Source organism: Tyto alba, unplaced genomic scaffold (genome assembly GCF_018691265.1).
Source record: "Tyto alba isolate M040663 unplaced genomic scaffold, T.alba_DEE_v4.0 Super-Scaffold_27, whole genome shotgun sequence".
Taxonomy (NCBI): domain Eukaryota; kingdom Metazoa; phylum Chordata; class Aves; order Strigiformes; family Tytonidae; genus Tyto; species Tyto alba.
This window is the reverse complement of record NW_024881301.1, coordinates 6,242,599-6,264,127: the sequence shown is the minus strand read 5'-3', so window position 1 is coordinate 6,264,127 and position 21,529 is coordinate 6,242,599. Positions and strand designations below refer to the sequence as shown.

The 21,529-nt window shown below is 39.6% G+C and overlaps 1 protein-coding gene across 5 annotated transcripts in view; it reads right to left on the bottom strand.

Annotated features, from left to right (window-relative positions):
• CHST9 (carbohydrate sulfotransferase 9) overlaps window positions 1-21,529 on the bottom strand; it is a 92,706-nt gene that overhangs the window by 15,691 nt on the left and 55,486 nt on the right. For 4 of the 5 annotated variants that reach the window (XM_042798276.1, XM_042798275.1, XM_042798277.1 and 1 more), the window contains one exon: window positions 4,194-4,231. In XM_042798276.1, coding sequence (XP_042654210.1) covers window positions 4,194-4,231 — 38 coding nt within the window. Of the gene's footprint in view, window positions 1-4,193; window positions 4,232-7,377; window positions 7,560-21,529 lie in introns of all 5 variants that reach the window. The other variant, XM_033001044.2, reaches the window with a different exon arrangement.

Below are 21,529 nucleotides of genomic sequence, written 5' to 3'. Positions count from 1 at the left end.
GAACAGGAGCATGTGACACATACAAGCAGTGGCCGAGAAAGCTGGTACTTTCAGCCTGGAGAAGAGAAGGCTCAGGGAGATTTTACCAACATATATAAATACCTGATGGGGGAGGTGGGGGGAGTAAAGAATATGGAGCCAGACTCCTTTCAGGGGTGTCCGGTGACAGAACAAGAGGCAGCAGGCACTAACTGAAACACAGAGAATTCTATCTAAATATAAGAAAATACTTTTCTACTGTGTGAGTATTGAGCACTGGCACAGGTTGCCCAGAGGCTGTGGAGTCTCCATTCTTGGAGGTACTCAAAATCCAGCTGGATGTGATCCTAGGCAACCTGCTTTAGCTGACACTGCTTTGAGTAAGGCTAGATGATCTCTAGAGGTGCCTCCCAATCTCAACCATTATGTGATTCTATCAAGCACATGAAAGTGAAATAATAGTTCAGTTTAGTGAGCTAAATGCATTAGATCTCTTGAAGATTTTCAAACTCCTAATTTTGGGGGAACAAAGTAAGTAACACCGAGAAATATGACCCCAAACTGGAAAAACAGGAGCAAGGGACATACCTATAAGATAACTTCAAAGTAGCAGCACTTGGAAGCTGGTATACATGGACTGAACTTTTCCTAGCTAGCTCGTGTGAGAAGATGAAGGGGATAGAGGAGAGTACTGAAGTAAACTTCAGCAGTGCGCAAGGAAGATCAAGGAATTTGAACTGAACTGTGAAGTTTTTGCTCATATTAATATAGGTTTATTATACCATGTGTGTACCTGAAACTTCCTTCAGGTCTTAAGTCATTCCCCAACACGGTCTGTGCAACAAAATTACATGTAACATCATTTAACAGAGGTTTGAGTTTTCTTTCACCTCTTTACTTTGGCAGAAGGTGTACACATACTGGCAGTACATAAGAGTTGAAGTTATCCCTGGTCCAAGCCTAGGTCTAGCAAGTACACTGCTTCATCACAGTGCTTTCTGTGTTACTGCTTCCCCAACCCTGTGTGCAGAAAGGGAAATGCTCCCTGACAGAGATGTTAAAAAGCCTAAGAGAAGGATATGTCACTGCAAGAGAGTCTGCCTGGAGGAAAGAGCTCCTCAGGGACAGAACAGCAGGACAGATACTGTGGAGCACTCTCACTAGCTTCCTGACCCAACTTGCAGCTTCACTGAAGAAGGGACAGGCTCAAGTCTGAGCTCAAACACAGTTTAACCCAAAAGTCTGACTGTGCAAACAACTTCAGCTTCTATATGCAAGTACACATATTCTTGTTAGGCCTCCAGAGCTTGTAAGAGACACTGGGCAAAACCACATGTAGGAGTATACACAGACAAATCTGAGTGGTAAAGATGAACCATAAAGGATTGCCTTCAGACACATTTTGACTGGAGGTCTGTAATGTGTTTCTTAGCCAACACTGTTACACAGAAGCACGAGGTATGTTCTCGTTTCCTTGCATTTTCCTTAGCAGTAGTTAACATGCTACAGCTTATCAGGCTGTACATCAGTGCCAGGATTTACCCTGAAGTTGCAAAGGTAGTTAAAAACAGGTATTGAAAAGTGGAGTGCATACCATTTCCGGAGGTCTCTGCTCAGGCAGAGTGGCAGATGACTGCTGCTGTTAAATTAACATGCGTACCTATATAAATGACAAAATTTGCTCAAGGAAACCAGTAAATGCCTTATGATCAAAGGAAACAACAGCCAGTGAAGATGATAACTGTAGTCAAAGGTTTTTGGAAGCCGATACTACCTTAGTGTTTTATCTATGACATTTCACCAATCTTTACTTAGGCTTTTAGGAAGAGCTAAGAACCACACAGAAACAACAGTGATCTTCAAGATGTGAGAGATCCCAGATACCCACAGATAGTGAGGGGTTTACCTAGCAGGAGAACACCAGAACAGCAGCTTTATCATTTCCCCATCCCCTCTCTGTTCCACTCACCTCTCAACAAGACATTTCCTAATACCTGCCCCTTTGCACTCCCGCTCCTGTCAAGTTGCAATATCATTCATCTTCTGCAGAGCCAATTCTCCCTCACTTAAACTTCTGGCAGCCAGTTTAACTCAGTGTTGTTACATTGACATAAAGGGGACTACAGGATCTTAAGCCAGATAAGTACCTTATCCTGCATATAAGATTTCAAGTTCAGTACTGAAAATAAACAGAATCCTTCCATGGGAGATATTCCATTAGTATTAATCCCAGTTCAAATCTTTTCACTGAAGTAATATAACTACAAATCAAATACGCAGTGCCTCTGAATTGTGCCCTAAATTACAGACTTGAAAATGAAATTTATTTCCAAATTGAAACATTAAATTTCTTGGAATTCCAAAGGAAGTTTGTATGGAATGGGGCATCACCAGTGAATGTCTACCATTTGTCGCCAAATCAACTTTATACAGCTTTACTTAAATACACTCTCCACATAGCAAGACAATGCAATTTTCCTGCAAAATTAGGTATTCTTAAGTTAACTGCAGACAGACAGAACGGGTGAGCAATTTGAGGATGGCAAGCAAGTGTCATGCAGGGAAAGACCAAGACTGGGTACACAAAGTATGGCACCTATTCCACTTTTTCCAACTGTGACAGATATCCTTTTTATCACAGTACATGCTTCCTCAGAAAAGGGCAATGTCATCCACAGAGCTGATTCTGTCACACAGAAAATGTGCAGAAATAGGTCTCAGATCAGCCATTCACAGCCCTGTCAAGGTAGCCTCAAGTTGTGTTTTAAAAATACAACTGCCCCCCCTTCTGGCCAATGAGGACTCCCAAAAATGGTTTTGCAAGACATTTCAGACTAACTTTAAAATGCAGTTTAGTTTATAAAAGTTAATTAGACCTTTTTAAGGATAGAAACTCTCAGTCAAAGCACAGAGCTTGCATTAAGTTTCAAAACATTTCTACATTTATTTAGAAACAGTGAAGATTTTCCTTTGCTTATGTAATGCCATATTCTGGGCTAAATATGTTCACCCATCAATTTCTCAAGATAACGGGAAGGTTGCAACAACTCTGGGGATGATTTGATGTCACAGGACCAGGCTTCCCATAAGCTTCCAGGCGCGCAAGGGCTGACTCAGTCAGAAGCGGTGCCAGCTCAGGTCACTAAAAGTGACACGGTGACATCCATGCCCTGCTCTGCCATGGCAGGGGCAATACTAGACCCAAACCAGACTGCCTCAGGTGGTCAATCACCTGGCGGGTTAGTCCTCCACCTAGATGATCAGTTCACAGATAATAGTGACATAACAAGGCCAATGGCTCGATTTATAGCTTGGAAGGAAGACTACATAAGGGAAGGTAATTGCTGGAATACAAATATTTTAATGACTGCTTTTTAAGTGACTTTTCCAAATAAATCTCATAAACAATCCAGATACTCTTTTATATACCATCTGGATAGCAGCATTTAGTAAGAGGACAAGAAGCCAAGAATGAGAAGCAGCACAGCGCTGCTGTACAAGTCAGGTCATTTCAATCCAAATGAGCGTGTAATTTAGGAAAGCAAACTCTGGGTTTCCTCCTCTTTTTCTGGTTAGGGGAAAGTTTTCTTCAGTACAGTACCTATATTATTTTCCTGATGCCAAAATGCTAAATCGCAATGTATAAAGGTTTTTTTTTTTTCCTAAGTAATTGTTCTTAATGGATACAATAATAAAGACAAGACAGAAAACACCTCCACAAGCAATGACATAGTTTAGTGAAACCTCAATGAAAATTCATGGCAGAAATGAAAACCTAAATGACACTGAAAGACACCGCCTACATGTGTTGTGCATATATTTCATATCAAAAGCTTTCTGTTTTTTAAAAGGAATACTAGCAAGCAAGAGAAATATTACTTTTTTTTTTTTTTTTTTTTTTTTAAAAAGCATAATTCTATGCTATAAAATTTGATACCAGTGAACAAATTACCGCTAGGCTTTGTCGTCACCATCAGCACATTGAGAAGTAGATGAACTAAATTGCTTAAATGGCAAATTTTACATTTAAATCAAAATTATGGCTACTCTTGTGGATTTGACACATCTGCAGAGCCAGGGAGTTTTCTGATATGTTGTCCTTAGCAAACCTATATAGCTAGTATTAGCCCATTCTGTCAAGTTCTCCCCTCTAATTGCAACAATTCTTCTACATGAAAAATTAAGTAACAAAAAGTATGAAAGTGTCAAAATACCTGATTAATTATCTGTTGTTGCAATTTTTTTCCAGACTCTGAAAGAGAAAGAAAGTAATTAATTTGTACATATTTTAATGAATATGATCATGTACATACAGAAGATACATCAGTGAATCCAACAAAAAAAAAAATCAAACTTTATAGTTAAGAGACAGAATTTAACAGGTAGAAATGACTTGAAACTTTAAAATGGAAATTCACCTAAAGTAAAAGAAACACAAGCCCCTCTTAATCAAGATGTGATAAAAAAAAGGCTGAGGTAGGTAGCCAATCTCACTAACCTGGAGCCACACAATAAATTACAACATTCTAAGTGAAGACAACAAATTTCAAATACGTGCATCTTAATGTTGTGAGATGTACATGCTTGAGAGACTGGTAACATCCAGCTCAGGATTCGACCACTGGAGAAGAAAAGCTGCGTCTGCCATTACCCTAAAATAAAATTACATGCCTGTGTCAAGGCTGAGGTTAGGTACCAGTTGGCTAAAGGGGGAAATTCTATCCTGATAATATCTGCAAAATGGCAAGTTGAATTATGGTCTTCCTTCCTTATTCTGTCCATCTTCTGCAGTGCCTCTCAGCGTGCTCCTGAAGACATGATCAAAGCCTAGATAGAACAGTGATTTTCTACAGCTGTGTGGCACACTAGCAGCAATGACACCTCAAACCTATTCTTTCCTTTTAGATCAAATGGGACAGTAATTTTGCCTCATTTACTGTTCCCATGCACTAGTTGTCAGAAGGGCTGCTGGTATTAATTACCATCCCTTTGCCTACTGGACACCATCCACAAATATTGGGGAAAGTCAGGAATTTCACATTTACCTATCCAGCTAGGCTACATGTTCCCACAGGTTTTTTTTTTAAGTAATAATGCTAGGGCACTGTTTGCAACCTGTCACTATCACTACTAACTGTCAGGGGAGCCTGCCTAGCACGAGTGGCTGCCACCTCCAGCACTGGAAATGATACTCCATTTCAACAGAATTTTTTTATACTGATATGTGTGGCACAAAATAGGATTTTTATAATTAAGTGAAAATATTTTAAGTGATAAAATACAGTATAAAGACTCTATTAACTAAAGGAAAATGATCTTCCCTACTCCTCCCTGAGAATACTCCTCAGTGAAAGCATTATAGATAATTCAGATAAAGATAATCACTTCAGGCTATATTATAAGATTGTCTCTTATGATAATTATTTTCTGCATGCTTGTGTTTTTATTTGCTAAATATAAAAATTATGCTTTTTTGGCTAAAAAAATACCAATATCATTTAGGGGATACTTCTCAAAATGTATTCCCTTGTTCACTGAGTTCATCTTTGGGAGAAATAGAATTTGTTTTTGTAACTAGTGTTTTAACCAAATAGATTGTTGGTAATAGAAGATTAAAGGAGTGTGTGTTTTTAGCATTCTCTAATGATATACAAGTTGCTAGGAAAGCAGAGTGTTTGAAATCTCTGGTTAGATCAACACTATTTTGCTCAAAGGTTTGTGGACTTTGAATACTGATGCTTTCCTGTTTCCCAGTACATTTGTTTTTAGGCTATTTTGATTCACTTTAAAGGAATTTTAATAACTTTCTGTTGACAGCATGGACAGCTGGTCTTGAGAATTAGTGAAAATTCACTTGCTGACTGAGGAAGGAAGTGACATCAATGAGTTTCTAAAGTCAGTCCTGGGGGAAAAGTGCACTCTGCCAGAGTAGCCTTTCATGCCATTGTATTTCCAGTGATGCCTCAAGATGCAAATTGCATTATCAATCAAACTTGCGGCTTCTACCTCAGACAAATATAAAAAATGAACAGAAAGACTGGGAAAGACCTTTGTGGCCATTCCTGATGCTGCTAAGGAAAATGTGAAGAAGAATTTATGGTAGTTCTTTCCTTGTTCACTCTCAGTTCTTTCTTTTGGTGATTTAACTACTGCAGTATCAAGGAAAAGGCAGTTGCAGAAGTGTCTGTATGATATACCAGTAATGATGACATGGGTTAAACAGGACAAAGATTGACTAGGCTGTTAAGGATAGAAGAGAGATCAAATTCAAGGTCACCAGTAAATTGAATACTGTGTTCTCCATTTATTCGCTAGATGATCCTTGTCCTCATCACAGAACAACTGCATGAATTTGGCATAGTCAGCAGTTGTGCTCAGAAGAGACCAATATCTGTAGCAACAGAAATGCTGAAAATTAGGGTGGAAATACATTGGCACCATTATATGGGGAAGTCTGCAGAATTCCTGGTGTATACTGTACTTTTGCTTTAGGAGAAAAGCTACACAAAACAGTGAAAAAACATGAACAACATCTACAGCACTGAAGGGGAGTTCAGTTTCCAGCTGATGAATAACAGTAGGGCAGTAGAAGGTTTTGTGATTGAAAGTAGTCAGAATTTTTTGGTTTTGTGTGTGTTTTTTTGTTTTGTTTTGTTTTTTAAATCTCCAGAATTCTCTTACAATTACTAGCCATTAATCTGTGTTTTACTTATGGCACCCTCAATTTTGAGAAGGATGTTTCTGTTTAGGTGCCTTGTGATCACTTGTGGTGACCACCAACATTCACCAGAGGGATTCAAGAAGCTCCACTAGAGAGAGACCTCCAAATTCAAAGGACATGAGGCAGTCAGACACTAAGAAAAGCAGAACCATAAACAATCATAACGTGTCAGCCAGTCCCACAGGCAACACCTGCATTAGTCTCACGAAGTGCAGGTAATTCTTGAGACTTGCCAGAAGTTTCATTACGGGTAGACCAATACATGCTAAATTCAAAATTTACTACAGTTTTTCCAGAGTCACTAAAATGAGGTGGCAGCTTATGCAAAATGGATGGATGCATGAACATCGAACTAACTGGGAAAGGTATTGCCACCTGGAAAGGTATATGGAAGCTGCTCAGCACGTAGCCAATGTAGTCCAAGAGACACATCTTCTGCAACTCAGACTGCACATGAATGTCTTGCTCTTCTGTATTTCTCCTGAAACTTCTTTTTTCTACCTGTCATCTGGCAAACTGTTCCTAAATGGGTTCAATAGTGCCATCTGACCAGCCTTGAAAACACAAGGAAATCAAAAGGCCTTAATCATAGACAGCTACACTTCACTGATAAGTTGAATCAAAAGACATATTTACCAGTACAAACTACAATACTTATTTGCTGGGGGTCTGCTCACCTGCCACTCTAACTGAGGCTAAAGTGGTGCAACTGGATTCCAGCGATGTTTTTGCATCAGGACTGGAGAAACAGGCCTCTCCCAATTCGTTTTTAGTGATTTTCTTTTGTCTCTCCAGTTGCAAAAAACGTAATGGATGGTTGAGATGAATGGCCTTCTTGGGTTGACCTCAAACTATATCACTTTAGAAAAAAAAATTACAGCAAACATTCTTTAGAAGATTTCTCTGTGTTTTCATACACTGATTAGTATACTAATTCCTGTTTCCAGGGCAAGTTGGGTTTTTCAAATTTTTTTTTGCTTGCTTGTCCTGTTTTTAAGATAGATTACTTTACTGAGAGGCGTAATGTATGTTTTCTAATGCAACTGACCAGTGCAAGACATAAAAGCATGCCATAACTGATGCTGTCATGAGGAACTGCAACACTGACTCCTCAGCCTTACACACACAACCTACACAAAGAACAACATGAAATTATGTGCACTATGTCCTGCTTACCTCCATACAAAGGAACGTGATATTTGTGCAGGTTTACAGAATAATCTGCTGTAATTCCTTTTAATATTAAACTACTTCCAGCTCAAATATAATTAAGATCACCAGGTACAAAAGATTCAGATTGGAAATATGAGTACACTCCAACAGAACAAATAACAGCTTGATGCTGTTTCTTATGTTCAAATAGTTGGATACATTAAGGGTTTTGACAGCATGTTTGTTCCCAAGTATGTAGCAGAAGAAAAAAAATGTTTCATTTCAAAATGCAAAAGACTACTACTGCATTTAATTAGAGTTTAAAATCCCTTAAATACACAGATCTGCCAGTTTATGTGACATGACCGCTACAAGTTCTAGCAACAAAGGATTTCTTTTTTCTTTTTTTTTTTTCCTCCCCAAAATCAAATCCCAATTTATACTTTAAGCAACCGTCATCAACATCAATAAAATCAAGGCTTTGGAATAAAAAGTTTGTTTCCTTAAGTCTTCAGATAATTCCACTAATATTTGTGGCATGGCAGCAAGGCAGCAGATGAACAGAAATTCTGAGTCTGTCTCCCTGTTCACAAGTGTCTGAGGATTTCCAAGAAGACTGAGAAAAGTGGGGAGAATCCCAGGGGGCAAAGGGGACCTTCAGTCTTGTTCTGAAACTGCCATATGCAGTCTGAAATAGCCATATTCACTTAACTGGAAGTGGGAACAGCACTACTAAGAAATTAGTTTTGAAGAGGGAATTCGATATTCTAATATCAGTTTAATTTTGTTTTTTTCCAGTTCGTGACAGAAACACTATCAGCTTTGGATTTTACTTTATTTTTATAGATCTAAATAAACACATATGCAAGCTATTCATTCATGATCCATCCCACTTTCATTACTAGTTTCCTAATCTACCAGAGCAGATTCTGAGAAGCGAAAGGAAACCAAAGCACTTGTGACAAACTTCTACAGCAATTTCCCATGGCACCAGAGCCTGAGGAAGAAACACTCAGATTTGTTTTTCAGACTTATAATAGAGAAGGTGTGACACTAACAGATTATCTTCTGTGAAAGCCTGTAACTTGTCACACAAAGATTAAAATATTTAGGACAGAATCATATGTTTCCTATAAATTATCCACAGAATATCAGAGATCTGTAAGCCACACAGCTCCTGCAGATGTGCACAGCATTTCCTCCTGCTTCTAACAAGGAATTCAGAAAACTGAAACTGCTCATTTATAGCATTGCTTTAAAAACCTAGTTTAGCCTACTTTTGCACCTCTGCGATAATTATGCAACTGAATATGATTACGGTGGCCTAAAATGTATTAATCACATCTTCACGGTATTGCATAATCCTTCTCAGCTGTCACAACGCCAACTCATAAGTTGCCCTGGCAGTAGGAAACATAAAAAGAAACCCAAGTTGATACTGATTGAAGCAAATGAAGGAAAGTTGGCCATCTCAAAACACTGAAACTCTCACAGCATTCCAAAGTCTCCCTAGCTAATTTTTCGTGATTACTTTTGATATGAAAACAGACCTTTAATTGTCAGTCTCTAATAAGGATGCAGAACTGTTCCCTGGGAGGTTCAAAGGACCCTGGGAAACTACACATTTACGAAAGCTCAAGTAGCCAAATGTCTTGTGTTGATTAACATACACCATTCAGTTTCCACCTAACAAAGTCATACCAGGAAGAAACCCCAAAGGAAAAAAAAAAAATGGACTGACAAAGAAACATTAGTCTTAATAGGACTGAGGACCCTCATTCATTAATTCTGTTGTGTGCAAAAAGGAGGTCCATTCCTGGACCAAATACTACATTGACTAACATTGTGTTAACTGTACTTATGGCAAGCAGATGTTAGAATTTCAGTTAATTGAAAATTTGAAATTTTACCTGCCCTCTGACTCATAAGCATTGATAAATATTTTCAAATGAGATAGAATTGCCAGGATGTCCACTAACAGAATTAGTAGGCAGGTTTGTTTGCCAGTTTTCTTCTAGAAGGTTGTGCTTTATATATCTGGGAAAAGGGAAAGTAAAAATTTGTCACTTTTTTCCTTTAAGGACGGAAGATTTGAGATAATGGACACATGCCAGACAGCGTATTTAGTTTTAACATCAACACAGTATTGATATCATGGTTTGGATGGTTTCCAGTTGAACATCGTGTGTATTTTCAATGCCTATTTGGCATTCATCCTGTATCTAACAACAAGAATAGTTTGTTTCAATTTTGTTTTACTGTTCACTATGCAACTGCTTTGAAATGCTTTTTCCTTTTATCCAACTGCTTCACGACTTTTTCAGATTCCTGCTCTCTTAAGGAACTGAATGGAGCAAATTGTTGATTCCTACTCATTGGCAATTAGGCAAGCAAAGATCAGTTAATTATGGCTTAGCAGTTGCAGTTTCTCAAACTCTATCACAATGTGATCCAAATCCTAAGGTAGAAACTGCCTTAGTTCCTGCACTGCAAGGGCCACTGCTTTTTAATTTGAAATCACATGGACCACCAGCCTCCACTTTCATGTTGATAGTTATGTATGGTGCTTTATGGTGCTTAATGTTATGATCGTCTAGAGGATTGGCCACATAATCGGTTAAAATGCCTTTTTGACTACACTCCAGTGTTGAGCTCAATTGCTTATGTAGTTATCTTCTACAACATAGATTTCTGGACTTTGACACAAAAGAAGCTGTTTCCACCCATAGCTGATCCATTGCAGTTTTCTATATCAAGGTTTTTAGTATGTGTTATATGAGGGATGGTTGACCCTGATTTTTTTTCTGATGAAGGAAAACTATCTGGCATTCACTCTAAGAATAGAACAGTAAGAGCTGTTATGATGGAAAAGACCATGGAGAGCAACTAGAGCTTGAATCTACATACTCAGACCTCACACAGAAATAAAGCCATGGACATACAGCTATCTGTTTAATATACCCTGTTATAGTCTTAGGCAGCTGAAGCTTTGCATTGCACTCAGTAGGGCTGAAACACTGCAGTAGTTTGGCTTTGGTTATGGTTCCTGCTTGGTTTCTGTCCATATTAAGAACATATGGTTGCCCCCACCCAGACGAGGAATGTGACTGTAGTTAAAATTTGCAGTCAGATTAACCATGTTGAGGCAAAGCCACATGGAGTCATGACCATCCAATCCGGCATATCCTAAAGAAGGTCAGCTGTTGCTTTTTCACTTGTGGCAAAGATGAGTTGATATCCAGCTCTGAAGCACACTATCCCCATATAATCTTTATTAGAATACCCTGGAAATGGCCTGTGAAGATGAAGGCGCCAGTACCAATGGGAAGCAGCACACAAGCTCCTACAGGGTTATGCCCACAGAGCACATTTTGACTTACCTGCTAGGACAACTGCACCACAAGCAGCTGAGCTATAAAGCTTCTCTGGTGTGAATCAGAAGCAGTGGTGTGTGCAAGATGAGCACACAGCAAGCCCAAACAGGGGTGGAAAAAGCCAACTTCTTGGCACGAATTACAAAGTAGAGTCCCACAGCAAAGACTCCATGGGAAGCCTTACTCTACAGTTTCTGTGTTTCAGAAATAAAAAGGAGATGAATTGTCTATACAACATAAGGCCAGGAAGTGACCAGTAGTGATGAGAGCAAATATTCTTTCAATTTACTACTCATTCTGAGTTATGCCTACATAAATAAACTGTACTTGTTTGAATCTGCCATGTTTCTTTGTTTAAGGTCTAAATGTGCCACTTTAAGGCATGCTCTTAGCACACTGGCCTCAAATAACTTCTCTGAAATTATTCCATTTGTAAGTAAAATATTCTCCAATGAGAATGTGACACTTAGAGAAAGACACTACTCATGTTTACAAGGAAGGTTGCAGGCAGGAGAATCTGCCATTAATCCATTAGTAAAGAACAGAGGGGAAAAGGAGAAGGTGAAATCAGACCCCTTTGAAATAGAACCTTAACACCTGGAAAACAAAAATATCTCTAAATAGGATAAATTATTAGTGAAAGAAAACTAGGAGGAGAAGGCAAAGAGAAACAAAGCTAGGACATAACCTTTCATAATGCATGGCTCTGAATTAAGACTGGCCAGATACAAACCAAAAACCTACAGCAATCACTTGCTGCAGGGAGTACAAATTTATCTACGCTTTGTATAACTAGAGTATGACCTTTTGCAACCAACTCTTGTGCTTGAATTCAGCTGTAGTTATTGGAAGCCATTTGTAAAAGGTCATCCATGACTAAGAATATAATATGAATCCAAGATGCACAAGGGTTCAGGTTTGTGCTACTTGAAAGAAATTGGGGAGAGAGAAGGAGGGTGGGAAGCTCAACCACTGCTACAGATTCAGATCTCAAATGGATCTGGATAGTTTGACAGGAGTGTTTAATATAAGTGGTCAATTTCCAATATATGAATGTGAATTATTAGAGAATACACAGTTTTTACATTTGTCATTGATGACTATGTTACTGAAACATTACCAAAGGAGGTTTTATTACCAAATAAGGCTACTTATTTGCTTACTGCAATTTGAGTCAATTTTTGATGTCTAGAGTACCGTAAAACCTCTTCTGTTTCCCCATTCTAAGAAAAGATTATGCATGCTCAGTTTTTAGTGTTTTAAAGAAATGAGGTTGTCAGGTAAAGACACATTATAGTCCTATTAAATATCTATACCTGACTTTCTGCATACACAACTTTAGTACTGTTTAGGTTTTTTGTTTTTGTTTTTTTCAAAACAGTGCCAAGTGAGTGATATTTTAAGGAGCTCTCAACAAGAAAATTTCAATAGACATATAAAAAACATTTCAGTCATATTCTCTGAAACAGTTCTTTGAATATCAGAAAATTCAAACTCTATCCTCCATATTGATGAGTTAGTTGATTAGGAAGAAAAAAAAAAAGATACAATAATTTATGGGTAGAAATAAATGAAAATTTGTGTAAGAGAGAACTGACAGGAATTTTTTAATTGAGATCTTATGAGACCACTTCCTCAAAAACCCAAAACCAATGCTGAAGGCCAGTCTGTAAACGATTTACCACCACTATATGAGAACACATTTAAGGTTTTGCAAAAAAAAAAAAAAAAAATTCTGGTATGCTTAATATCTTTAAAGCCAAACCTGCAGCTCAAGCCTGTAATCTGCCCCACCACTAACTTTGGCTAGCCGAGTAGCAACTGAGTGTACATTGCACATACTGTGGCTAATTACAATCGACTCCTTTCCTGCAGGTGAAACACTCTGATGCTCCAAGCCTCACAAGCAGCACCGTACTCTGCTTTGGCAGGAGCCTTTTGCTTACTTTTGAAATGCCCGTTGTGCCTCCCTCTGCGTGCCATTCTTGCTACGCCAACTTGGATATTGGCAGTGCTCAAAAGTGGAAAGCAGCAGGGGTGATGAAGCAAGTTCAGCTGGAGAAATCATGATGTGAACTGAACTCACATATGTCACTGAAAACATGGTTACAAGTTTCCTTTTAATTAAACAGAGACTGAAAATAACAGCAGTAATGTGGTACCCAGTACCCAGAAATTGCAAAGTACCCCAACGCCAAAAGTATAAATGTTGCACTGTATCAATTTGATTACTTGGGCAGAGTCTAAAGTAGATGTTCTCAGGTAGAGCACACCTTTTTCAGGCACAGAGGGTAAATTGTCAAATCCACTTTAAAACCACACCTGCAGGTTTTGTACACACAAGCATTTTCTGTGTGCACATTTTCATTTCATATACTGCTGCTGCTTGCAAAGGGGCGTATGTACATATCAAAAGCTGGTACATAGGTACAATTTGCATCCATAAAACGTGCAGGTGCAGGTTTATGGAGACCTATGAGAAGAACGTGACCATATAGCACACAACTACTATTTATACAGCAGCTGCCAGACAAGCTAAATAATCTTCCCGTAGGATGTGCCTTGCCATGCACAGCAAAGGGAGGTAAAATTTACAGCTGAAATTGCATCCATGCTCATGACTGGCAGGCTGACTTAAGAGACAAGTCTACCCAGTCCCAGTTTGCAAACCATGGGTGTGTACTAATACTGGTAGTGATGACAATATCCCAAACTGAGGGTAAGATTAGGGTGTCTTCTGCAAAGGTGAAAAAAGAATTCTGAGAAAAGTCCCTAGCACTAAGTGACTCAAAATATTTTTTTACAACTGAAGAAAACCCACCTTGTTTATTCCTCCTCAGTGAACTGTATTATTTTTCAGGCATTAAAAGATAATCCTGAGTGCTTGACGTGAATCAGCATATGCATTACCGACCAAGTTAGCTTCAGCAAGTACTAAGTGACATAGTCATAATATGGTGCCTTTATTCACATGTAAATTACTAATTTCTCCTGAGTTGAGTACTCAGGATGAGACATTTCTCTCTTCTTCTGACAGGAAAACACAGTCAATATTGTATCTGATTATCAACAAAACTTGTTTCTGTCTTCTTGCTAGCAGTCGGGGCAAGGTCTTGACATATTTCCACAGATTAAGGGGAAAACACATATTTCTATTTCGCTTATTATTAGTATTTATTTATAATGGACATAATTCTTTATATGTAATCTAATTAAAGAATGTGAAAAAAAATACAAAGGAAATGTGGAAAAATTCTCTTCAGATTAGAAAGTATTTTGGATTAAAGCCACACCAATAGGTATTACTTAATTAGTGAAGAGTAAAAAATCCAGTTTGACGGGACTGGATTTCCTGCCTTCTGAGGGATCTAAAAAAAAAAAATGTGATAATTGAGCATCTACTCCCCCCACACTTTTGGGCATCACTAACATACTGACCTATTGCTGTAATTAAAGTGATTTGTGTACTTCGGATTGTTTACAAAATAGAGGCTAGGTCCAATTATTGCAAGCATATGAGAAGCAAATCTTAAGAAAAACTAATTTTACATCTTGATGTTGCTGGCAGGGAATGAAAGGAGTGGCCAGCATTTTTAAATGGATAGTTAATTAGATGTACAGCCAGACACTCTTGAATAGCAGAGCTGCAAACAGCTCAGAGTTTCACATTTCTTCTGTTCATACAAACATATCAGTAATGTCCTTACTTTCAACAATACTTTCTGTCATTCGGATTAGATATAACTAGCTCCCAGGATCACAGAAAAAAATGGAAACACCGCTGATTGTTACTGTATAGAACCAAACCTAAGCTAAACATAGTAATGAACCTACTGGAATAATGACATCTAGGCTTATTTATCAGAGGAGAAAGCCACACAGACACAAAGAAAGTCAGTCATCGAGAAATCACTCAAATTTTAATTCTCATTTCTGAGAAAAGAATAGACCAACTCTATTAATGCAATGTGGATTCCTATTTCTTTGCGGGAAAACAAAAGGGATCATGCAACCACCTACTCATACTCAACACCCGAATAATCTTAGCTAAAAATACCACTTTAGACACGCTAGACACACACCTTTGCTTAGGGTTTGGTTTCACAACTGGCTTAAGCTGCTCAGTGCCTGGCACGAAGGGGCAGCCCAGCTCGTGGTGCAGCTGCAGCAGCGTGCCCTTCCGCCTCCCCTGCGCCAGCACCAGCGCAGCTGCATCGCGGCCTCAAGACACATCACAGTCCTGATTCGGCTAAAAATTCTCAGCTCGCTTAACGGGCTGTATCAGCTCAGATCAGCCACATTAGCTGACACACGTCTGGGAACAAGGAGAAGTCCCCTTCTGGGGAAGCTCACATGTGGATCAGCATAAACTGTAAATGCACACCCCGAGAGCCCTCCTCTGCCCAGGTGCTGCTGGACCATAGGCACCAGAATACCATGACTCGTCACAAGTGACTGAGTAGTTCAGATGAGCAACAACAAGAAGACTCTTGACTGCCTGTTATTTTCCTCCAGGAGTTGTGTTGTATGGGACTTTTTTTTTTTTTTTTTTTTTTTTAATACTCAGATACACTGTCTATTTGGCTTTCCAGAAAGTATTTGATAACATCTCTCTCACAAGATTTCTTAAGGAGACCTAACAGGCACAGAATTGGAGAGAACGTCTTTTCACAAATTTAGAAATGCAAATGTTTAAAAGATAGGAAACAGAGCATAGGAATATGAGAGAGAATAGTCAGTTCTCATGGTAGAAGAAAGTCACCAGTGGACTCCTGCTGAGGACACCCATGCTCTTCAACATATTCTTAAAATCGCCCAAGAAGGGGACCAAACAGGGAGATGACTGTTTGCTGATGATATTAAGTTATTTGGGGTAGAAATGAGGGAGGCTAAAGAACTTTTTATGAGAGTGAATTGACATGAAGTGCAATTTATGCAAAGTGATGCTAGGAAACTTTTAGGGGAAAACTTTAAATTAAAACTCAAAAGTGGTGGACTCTGAACTGAGTTCTGAACACATTGATACTCAGGAATGAGATCCTGGGGTGGTAAAACTTCTGCGTAAACATCATCCCCATGCTCACAAGTTAGAGAAAGCAAACTGAAGACTAAGAAAGCAAAACAAAACAAAAAACCCAAACAAACAAACAAAACCAAAAAGAAAACATTGTATTTCTGTATATACACACACTTGCATCTTAAATATTATATGCAATTCTGATCCTTCCACTCATGTACAGAACTGGAGAAGAACAAAAGAGTGTAAGGTGGTGGACTGAAAGTACAGACTGGCTTACAAGGTGCAACAGCTATGAAACCTGGCAAAAGAATGATCCAGAGGAGATACAAGAGAGATCTGGAAAATTATAAGTGACATGGAAGGGGTGAATCATAACTGACTGTTTGCTGCTTCTTCTAACACAAGGCTGGGGGCATCAGATGAAGCAGGCAGATGGCAGGTTCAAAACAAACATGAGGAAGCAGCTCTCCACGCAACCGGGAAAGGAAACTCGGGAACTCTTCACCAGGGGATGCTAAGGCTGCTAAAACTTTACATGGATTCAGGGGACAACTGAACAAGCTGAGAGACGGAAAATCCTTTGGAGGTTGATAAGCAAACAGAAACCACCTCTGGCACAGGAAGTCCCTGAAACACAAACTGCTGGAGTTTGGGAAAGTCAGGTGAGGGGGTTTCACTTTGCTGCTAGGATACTGAGCAAGACAGAGCTCTGGCCTCATCCAGTATTGCTGCTGTTATGTTGGGCACCCTCAATACGTACACCCACCACGGCTTACTGACGTGGCCCGCGGGTGGCAGGCAGGCGAGGGAGGGGTGAAGCTCTGCTCTTTGTCTCGCACTGCTCTGAGCAGCGGGGGTACATCAGAAACCCGGTGACATCATTCTCAGTTCTTGACCCCCAGGCACACGAAGTGTTTACTGTGCTGTTCTCCACAGATTCTTTGCACATGTAAAAGCTGTCTTCTGGTCATGCCAAGGACCCCTAAATCCTGGCAGTGCTCAGCAGTGAAGCAGCCTGCTTACACCTAAGCTCTTCCAGGTGTCACAAATGAAATGTTTCCCCTTTGCTGGTTGTGCTTCCAGGGACCACGCTAGAGGGAGGTCTCAGAGTAATGCTCAGTTTTGATTCTACAATTTTGTTGTTAGAGCACGTGTGGGACACCTTAAATACAGGAGGGCATGTTTCCCTCCTTTGCAGAAGGGGCACAGTGATGTCCTCTTGCTCGGGTGGGGGATGCCCTACCTACCAGCGTGCCATACAGGATGCTGCTGACCTTTCCTATTGAGCTGATACACACACCTCCAACCGCAGGAGACTGCAGTGCTTAGATTTCCAGGGAAAAGGAAGAACAGACTTACTGAATATTAAAAGCATTAGGCTCTGTGTGCAATGAAAAATAAATAAACACCATGACCTCAGTGACTTCCAAAGTTACCTATAAAAGTGTCCCGAGAGCAAGTGATCGACCTACAGTATCCTAAGCCACATGCTACCACCAGACCATTCTTCCATGCCACAGGCTAGAAATGCAAAGTGACTAGGAGGGATTTTTTACCATCTGTCAATTTGCTCGTTTTCTGGTTTTGTTCCCTTGGGACTCCACAGAAGTCACAAGAGAAAAACAAGTGAGCCTTTCTGAGAGCTGAGTTGTGTTGGGTTTTTGTTCATAGAGCACATATTAATTTAAAGAATACAGATAGCCCAACAGCCATTAAAGGGAACTCTTAAGCACTATTTCTAATTATACAGCATTGATTAAATACAGTCATATGTTAATTACGCTTTGTTCATATAGTAGTCCTCCTATGTTTTTGCTCCTCTAGAGGTGGAAATGAATCTCTTCTTCTAGAGATGTGTCTTCATGGCAAATAATGCTTCACACTTCATTTACTTTAAAAGTGAAAACCAAAATCTGCAGAAGACACTAAATATCTCAGTTGTGTTAGGCAAAATCAGCTGTCAGCTTTAAAGTTCACCTGCATGGAGAACCCCCAAGTCAATATCTGCACTATTTTCATTGCTGATTCTTAAATCCTACCAGGAGGCCCACTTTTAGCAGTCTAAGATGTTACAACTCCAACTGCTCAGTTGCGTTAACAGACTGTGTGAGTGCTTCCAGTCTATTTCAATGTAAAATCAGATTACCTACAATCACGGCTGAAGACCAGCCAAGTGATTTGCCCAGCACAAATGTACTGGTCTGGTACAATGGAGAAGATATCCCGAATGTTAGCACCTACTGCCCTCTATCTGCTTCACTTAAAATGCCTAAGCAGCAAAACCACAGAGAAAACACTTTCCATTTTTTCCAATAGACCAGCTGGGCAAAACCATTCTGATTACAACTGATTTCTAATCTATTTACTTTTGATTACAAGAGTAAGAAGTGTTATTCCCTTCTAGGTTGCAAGCTACATGAGGGAATGCCACTACGAAATGTGCAGATACTTACTTCTTGCATAATTTTATCCTGTTTTCCTAAAACCTAATTTTAAATTTCCCTTAACAACATTCAGTGAGACTGTGAATTCAGATGTCCACCTTACCTTTCCAGGAAACGTGACGGGAGCCACACTGCAGTGAAGTTCATCATGACAGACAGAGAAAAAAGAATTTAAGCTCGTAAATCTTTGTCCTGCAATATGATCCGTGCAGTGAAACACTTTGACAGGCCATCTGAGCACCTGGCACATACTACAGAATGGCAGATCTTGATGCCTGTGCAAGCAAGCCTGCACCATAAAGGACAAAGCTTGTGATGAATTCCCCAATTTAGTGAATGGAGACCCAGAAAATGTTTGTCTCAATAGTCTTGACCTGTAATTCCGCCTAAGCAATGCTGCTATAATCCACAGTTATCATGTCTGACTCGCATTTTAAATCCTCAGTTCTGCCCAAGAGAACTGTTTGAAATTCCTTGGTTACAGAGAATCACCAGGAAATCTAGTCTCTTATTTTTTTGTTAGAGGGTATACTTATGCACTAACATCTGGATTTTAATGCTGCTTCCCTCTGACCTACAGAATAGAAAATATCGCCATGTCCATTTGTGGAGGGACAAAAGCCATGCAAGGGGCACTCAGTGAGCCAGACCTGACCTCAAGTCCATGAATGCAAAGGCAGTGCTGTAGCTGTGGGTATTTATGTCCATTAATCATGAAAAGATACAGGAAATCATGGCAAGCTGTTACAATTTTTTTATCCCACCCCTAGGTCTTCCAAAACGTGCCACAGTAGCATTCCTGCCATGTGAGGCAGGAGATACAGGGAAAGATAAATGCCCATTTAGATTTGTAGCTGTTTGAACCTGTTTTCAAAACTGTTTAAATTTCCAAGTTTCAATATGCTTTCGGCAAAGACTTAATCTGAGGCAATTCAGGTTAAAAAACAAAAAACAGTCCCATATGCTTCCAGCATGTTAGGTCCTTGTCAATACTGCTTCTTCTCTCCAAGGTCTGTCACCAGTGGTGTGGCAGTTACCATCCCTTCCCATTCCCAGACTCGTTCAGGTTCACACCTGGAATATTCACTCCTGGCTCCACTCTCTCACTACAGCTGATTAATTTGATAACTAACCTGTCAGACTGCCCAGAAAGCTAAAAAAACCCCAAGTAACACTGGACCAAGGCCTTCTATGGCAAGCTTGGATCAGAAATTGAGGACAACACTGACAAACAGACATGCTACGACTGCATGCCATGCTTGAAAAGTATGTGTAAACTAATACTTGCATTCTGCATGCCTCAGCATTAATCTGGCCTGGCAGGCATGGTCCCCAAGTGCCTTCTTTACCCTCTGTGATTGGCAGTAACAGCCATTAAAAAAAAAAAATAAAAATACAGCAAACCCCACCTGCTTGGGACACCCCTTGGTTCACTCTCCAGCCCACTGCGATTGTTTATCCATCAGAGGGGTACGGAGAAAAGAGGTCCCGTGGCAAATTCTCACAGCCGTGCAGCCAGTAAGTAAAATGCATTATTTCTCAACACAAAGACAACTTTGCAGGTGTACTGGGAGCTGCCCATATGCCCATGTGTGGCCAGGCTGACAGTGAACCTTAAGCATCCCATCAGAAGGTCACTGAGGTACAGTGGGGTCTGGCAAAGCAAACCACCATAGCATAATGAATCTAGATTTTACAAAATGAAGTAACAAGTACTTTAAACCCGTCCACAAATGTGCACTCCACTTGGGATCTCAGGTGCTTCATGATTGGTATATGTAAATGAGGGCTCTGTTTTTGTTTAACAACAGGAGTTTTTGCATTTGTAAAATTACAGCAGAGAGATTTTGATACTCAAGAAATAGATGTGCATTTGTGTTTATTCCCCCCCACTGCTAAATATGATAATTTGTTCCACTGCAGGTTTTATTAATTAAATTAATACTAATTGAGCAGCCTTTTTGTGTAATTTTAACCTGGATGGTTTTTGTGCTAAATCCTGTACACTGTAGTCTCTCTTTAGCCTTCCCTCTTTATCCCCTATCCCAGAGGAAATGTTTCACTGAAGATCACTGCCCTAGAACTCTTCTGTGTTTGCAGATATTTATGGCTATACATGCATAATCTTGAATCAATAATAATAATAAAAAAACCCCAACAGATATTTTTTAAAAGGTATTTCAAGGAAAGAAGCTTTTATAAAAAAACCCCAACCCAAACATGGCTAATTTTGTGTGACTAAGTGCCCTCTAGTGACAAAGTCCAACTCCAAATAACTTTCACAGCAACTTCCAGCCCTTACACAGTTCTGTTTCTCAGTATCTCAAACATCTTTTTTTGTTTGTTTGTTTAAAGAAAACAAAGAAAAACAGCCAACCAAACTGTCAAAAAAAAAAAAAAAATCACTGTGCTATTCTAAAATCAGCCTTATTTATTGAAGCATGACTCCAAATGCTTCGGTCTTTTCCTGCATTGGTAGCATCAAAGTCAATGTGAATATTCCTGTAACTTAAGAGAAATGCGTAGTCAGCTTTGTGGTGGATCGTTTAAATAATACAACATCCAATGAACTGATACACTTCTGTTGCTTCTGAGCTGTCTGCCACTGAGTGGTGATGCTGCAAAAATAGAAGAGAGAATTAACTCTATGACAGCCCTGCAATCCTTGCCTCTTGCTACAAATCCCCCACCCCATACTGAAGCCCACCTCCAATCTCTCATTCCTTCCCCAGAACAGTCCAGCCACATGATGGAGCAAAGATGTCTAAATGGCTTCATCTGCTCAGTTATCTTCTCCACAGATGTAAGTGGAAAACATGTACTTAGGGAGGCTTGATTT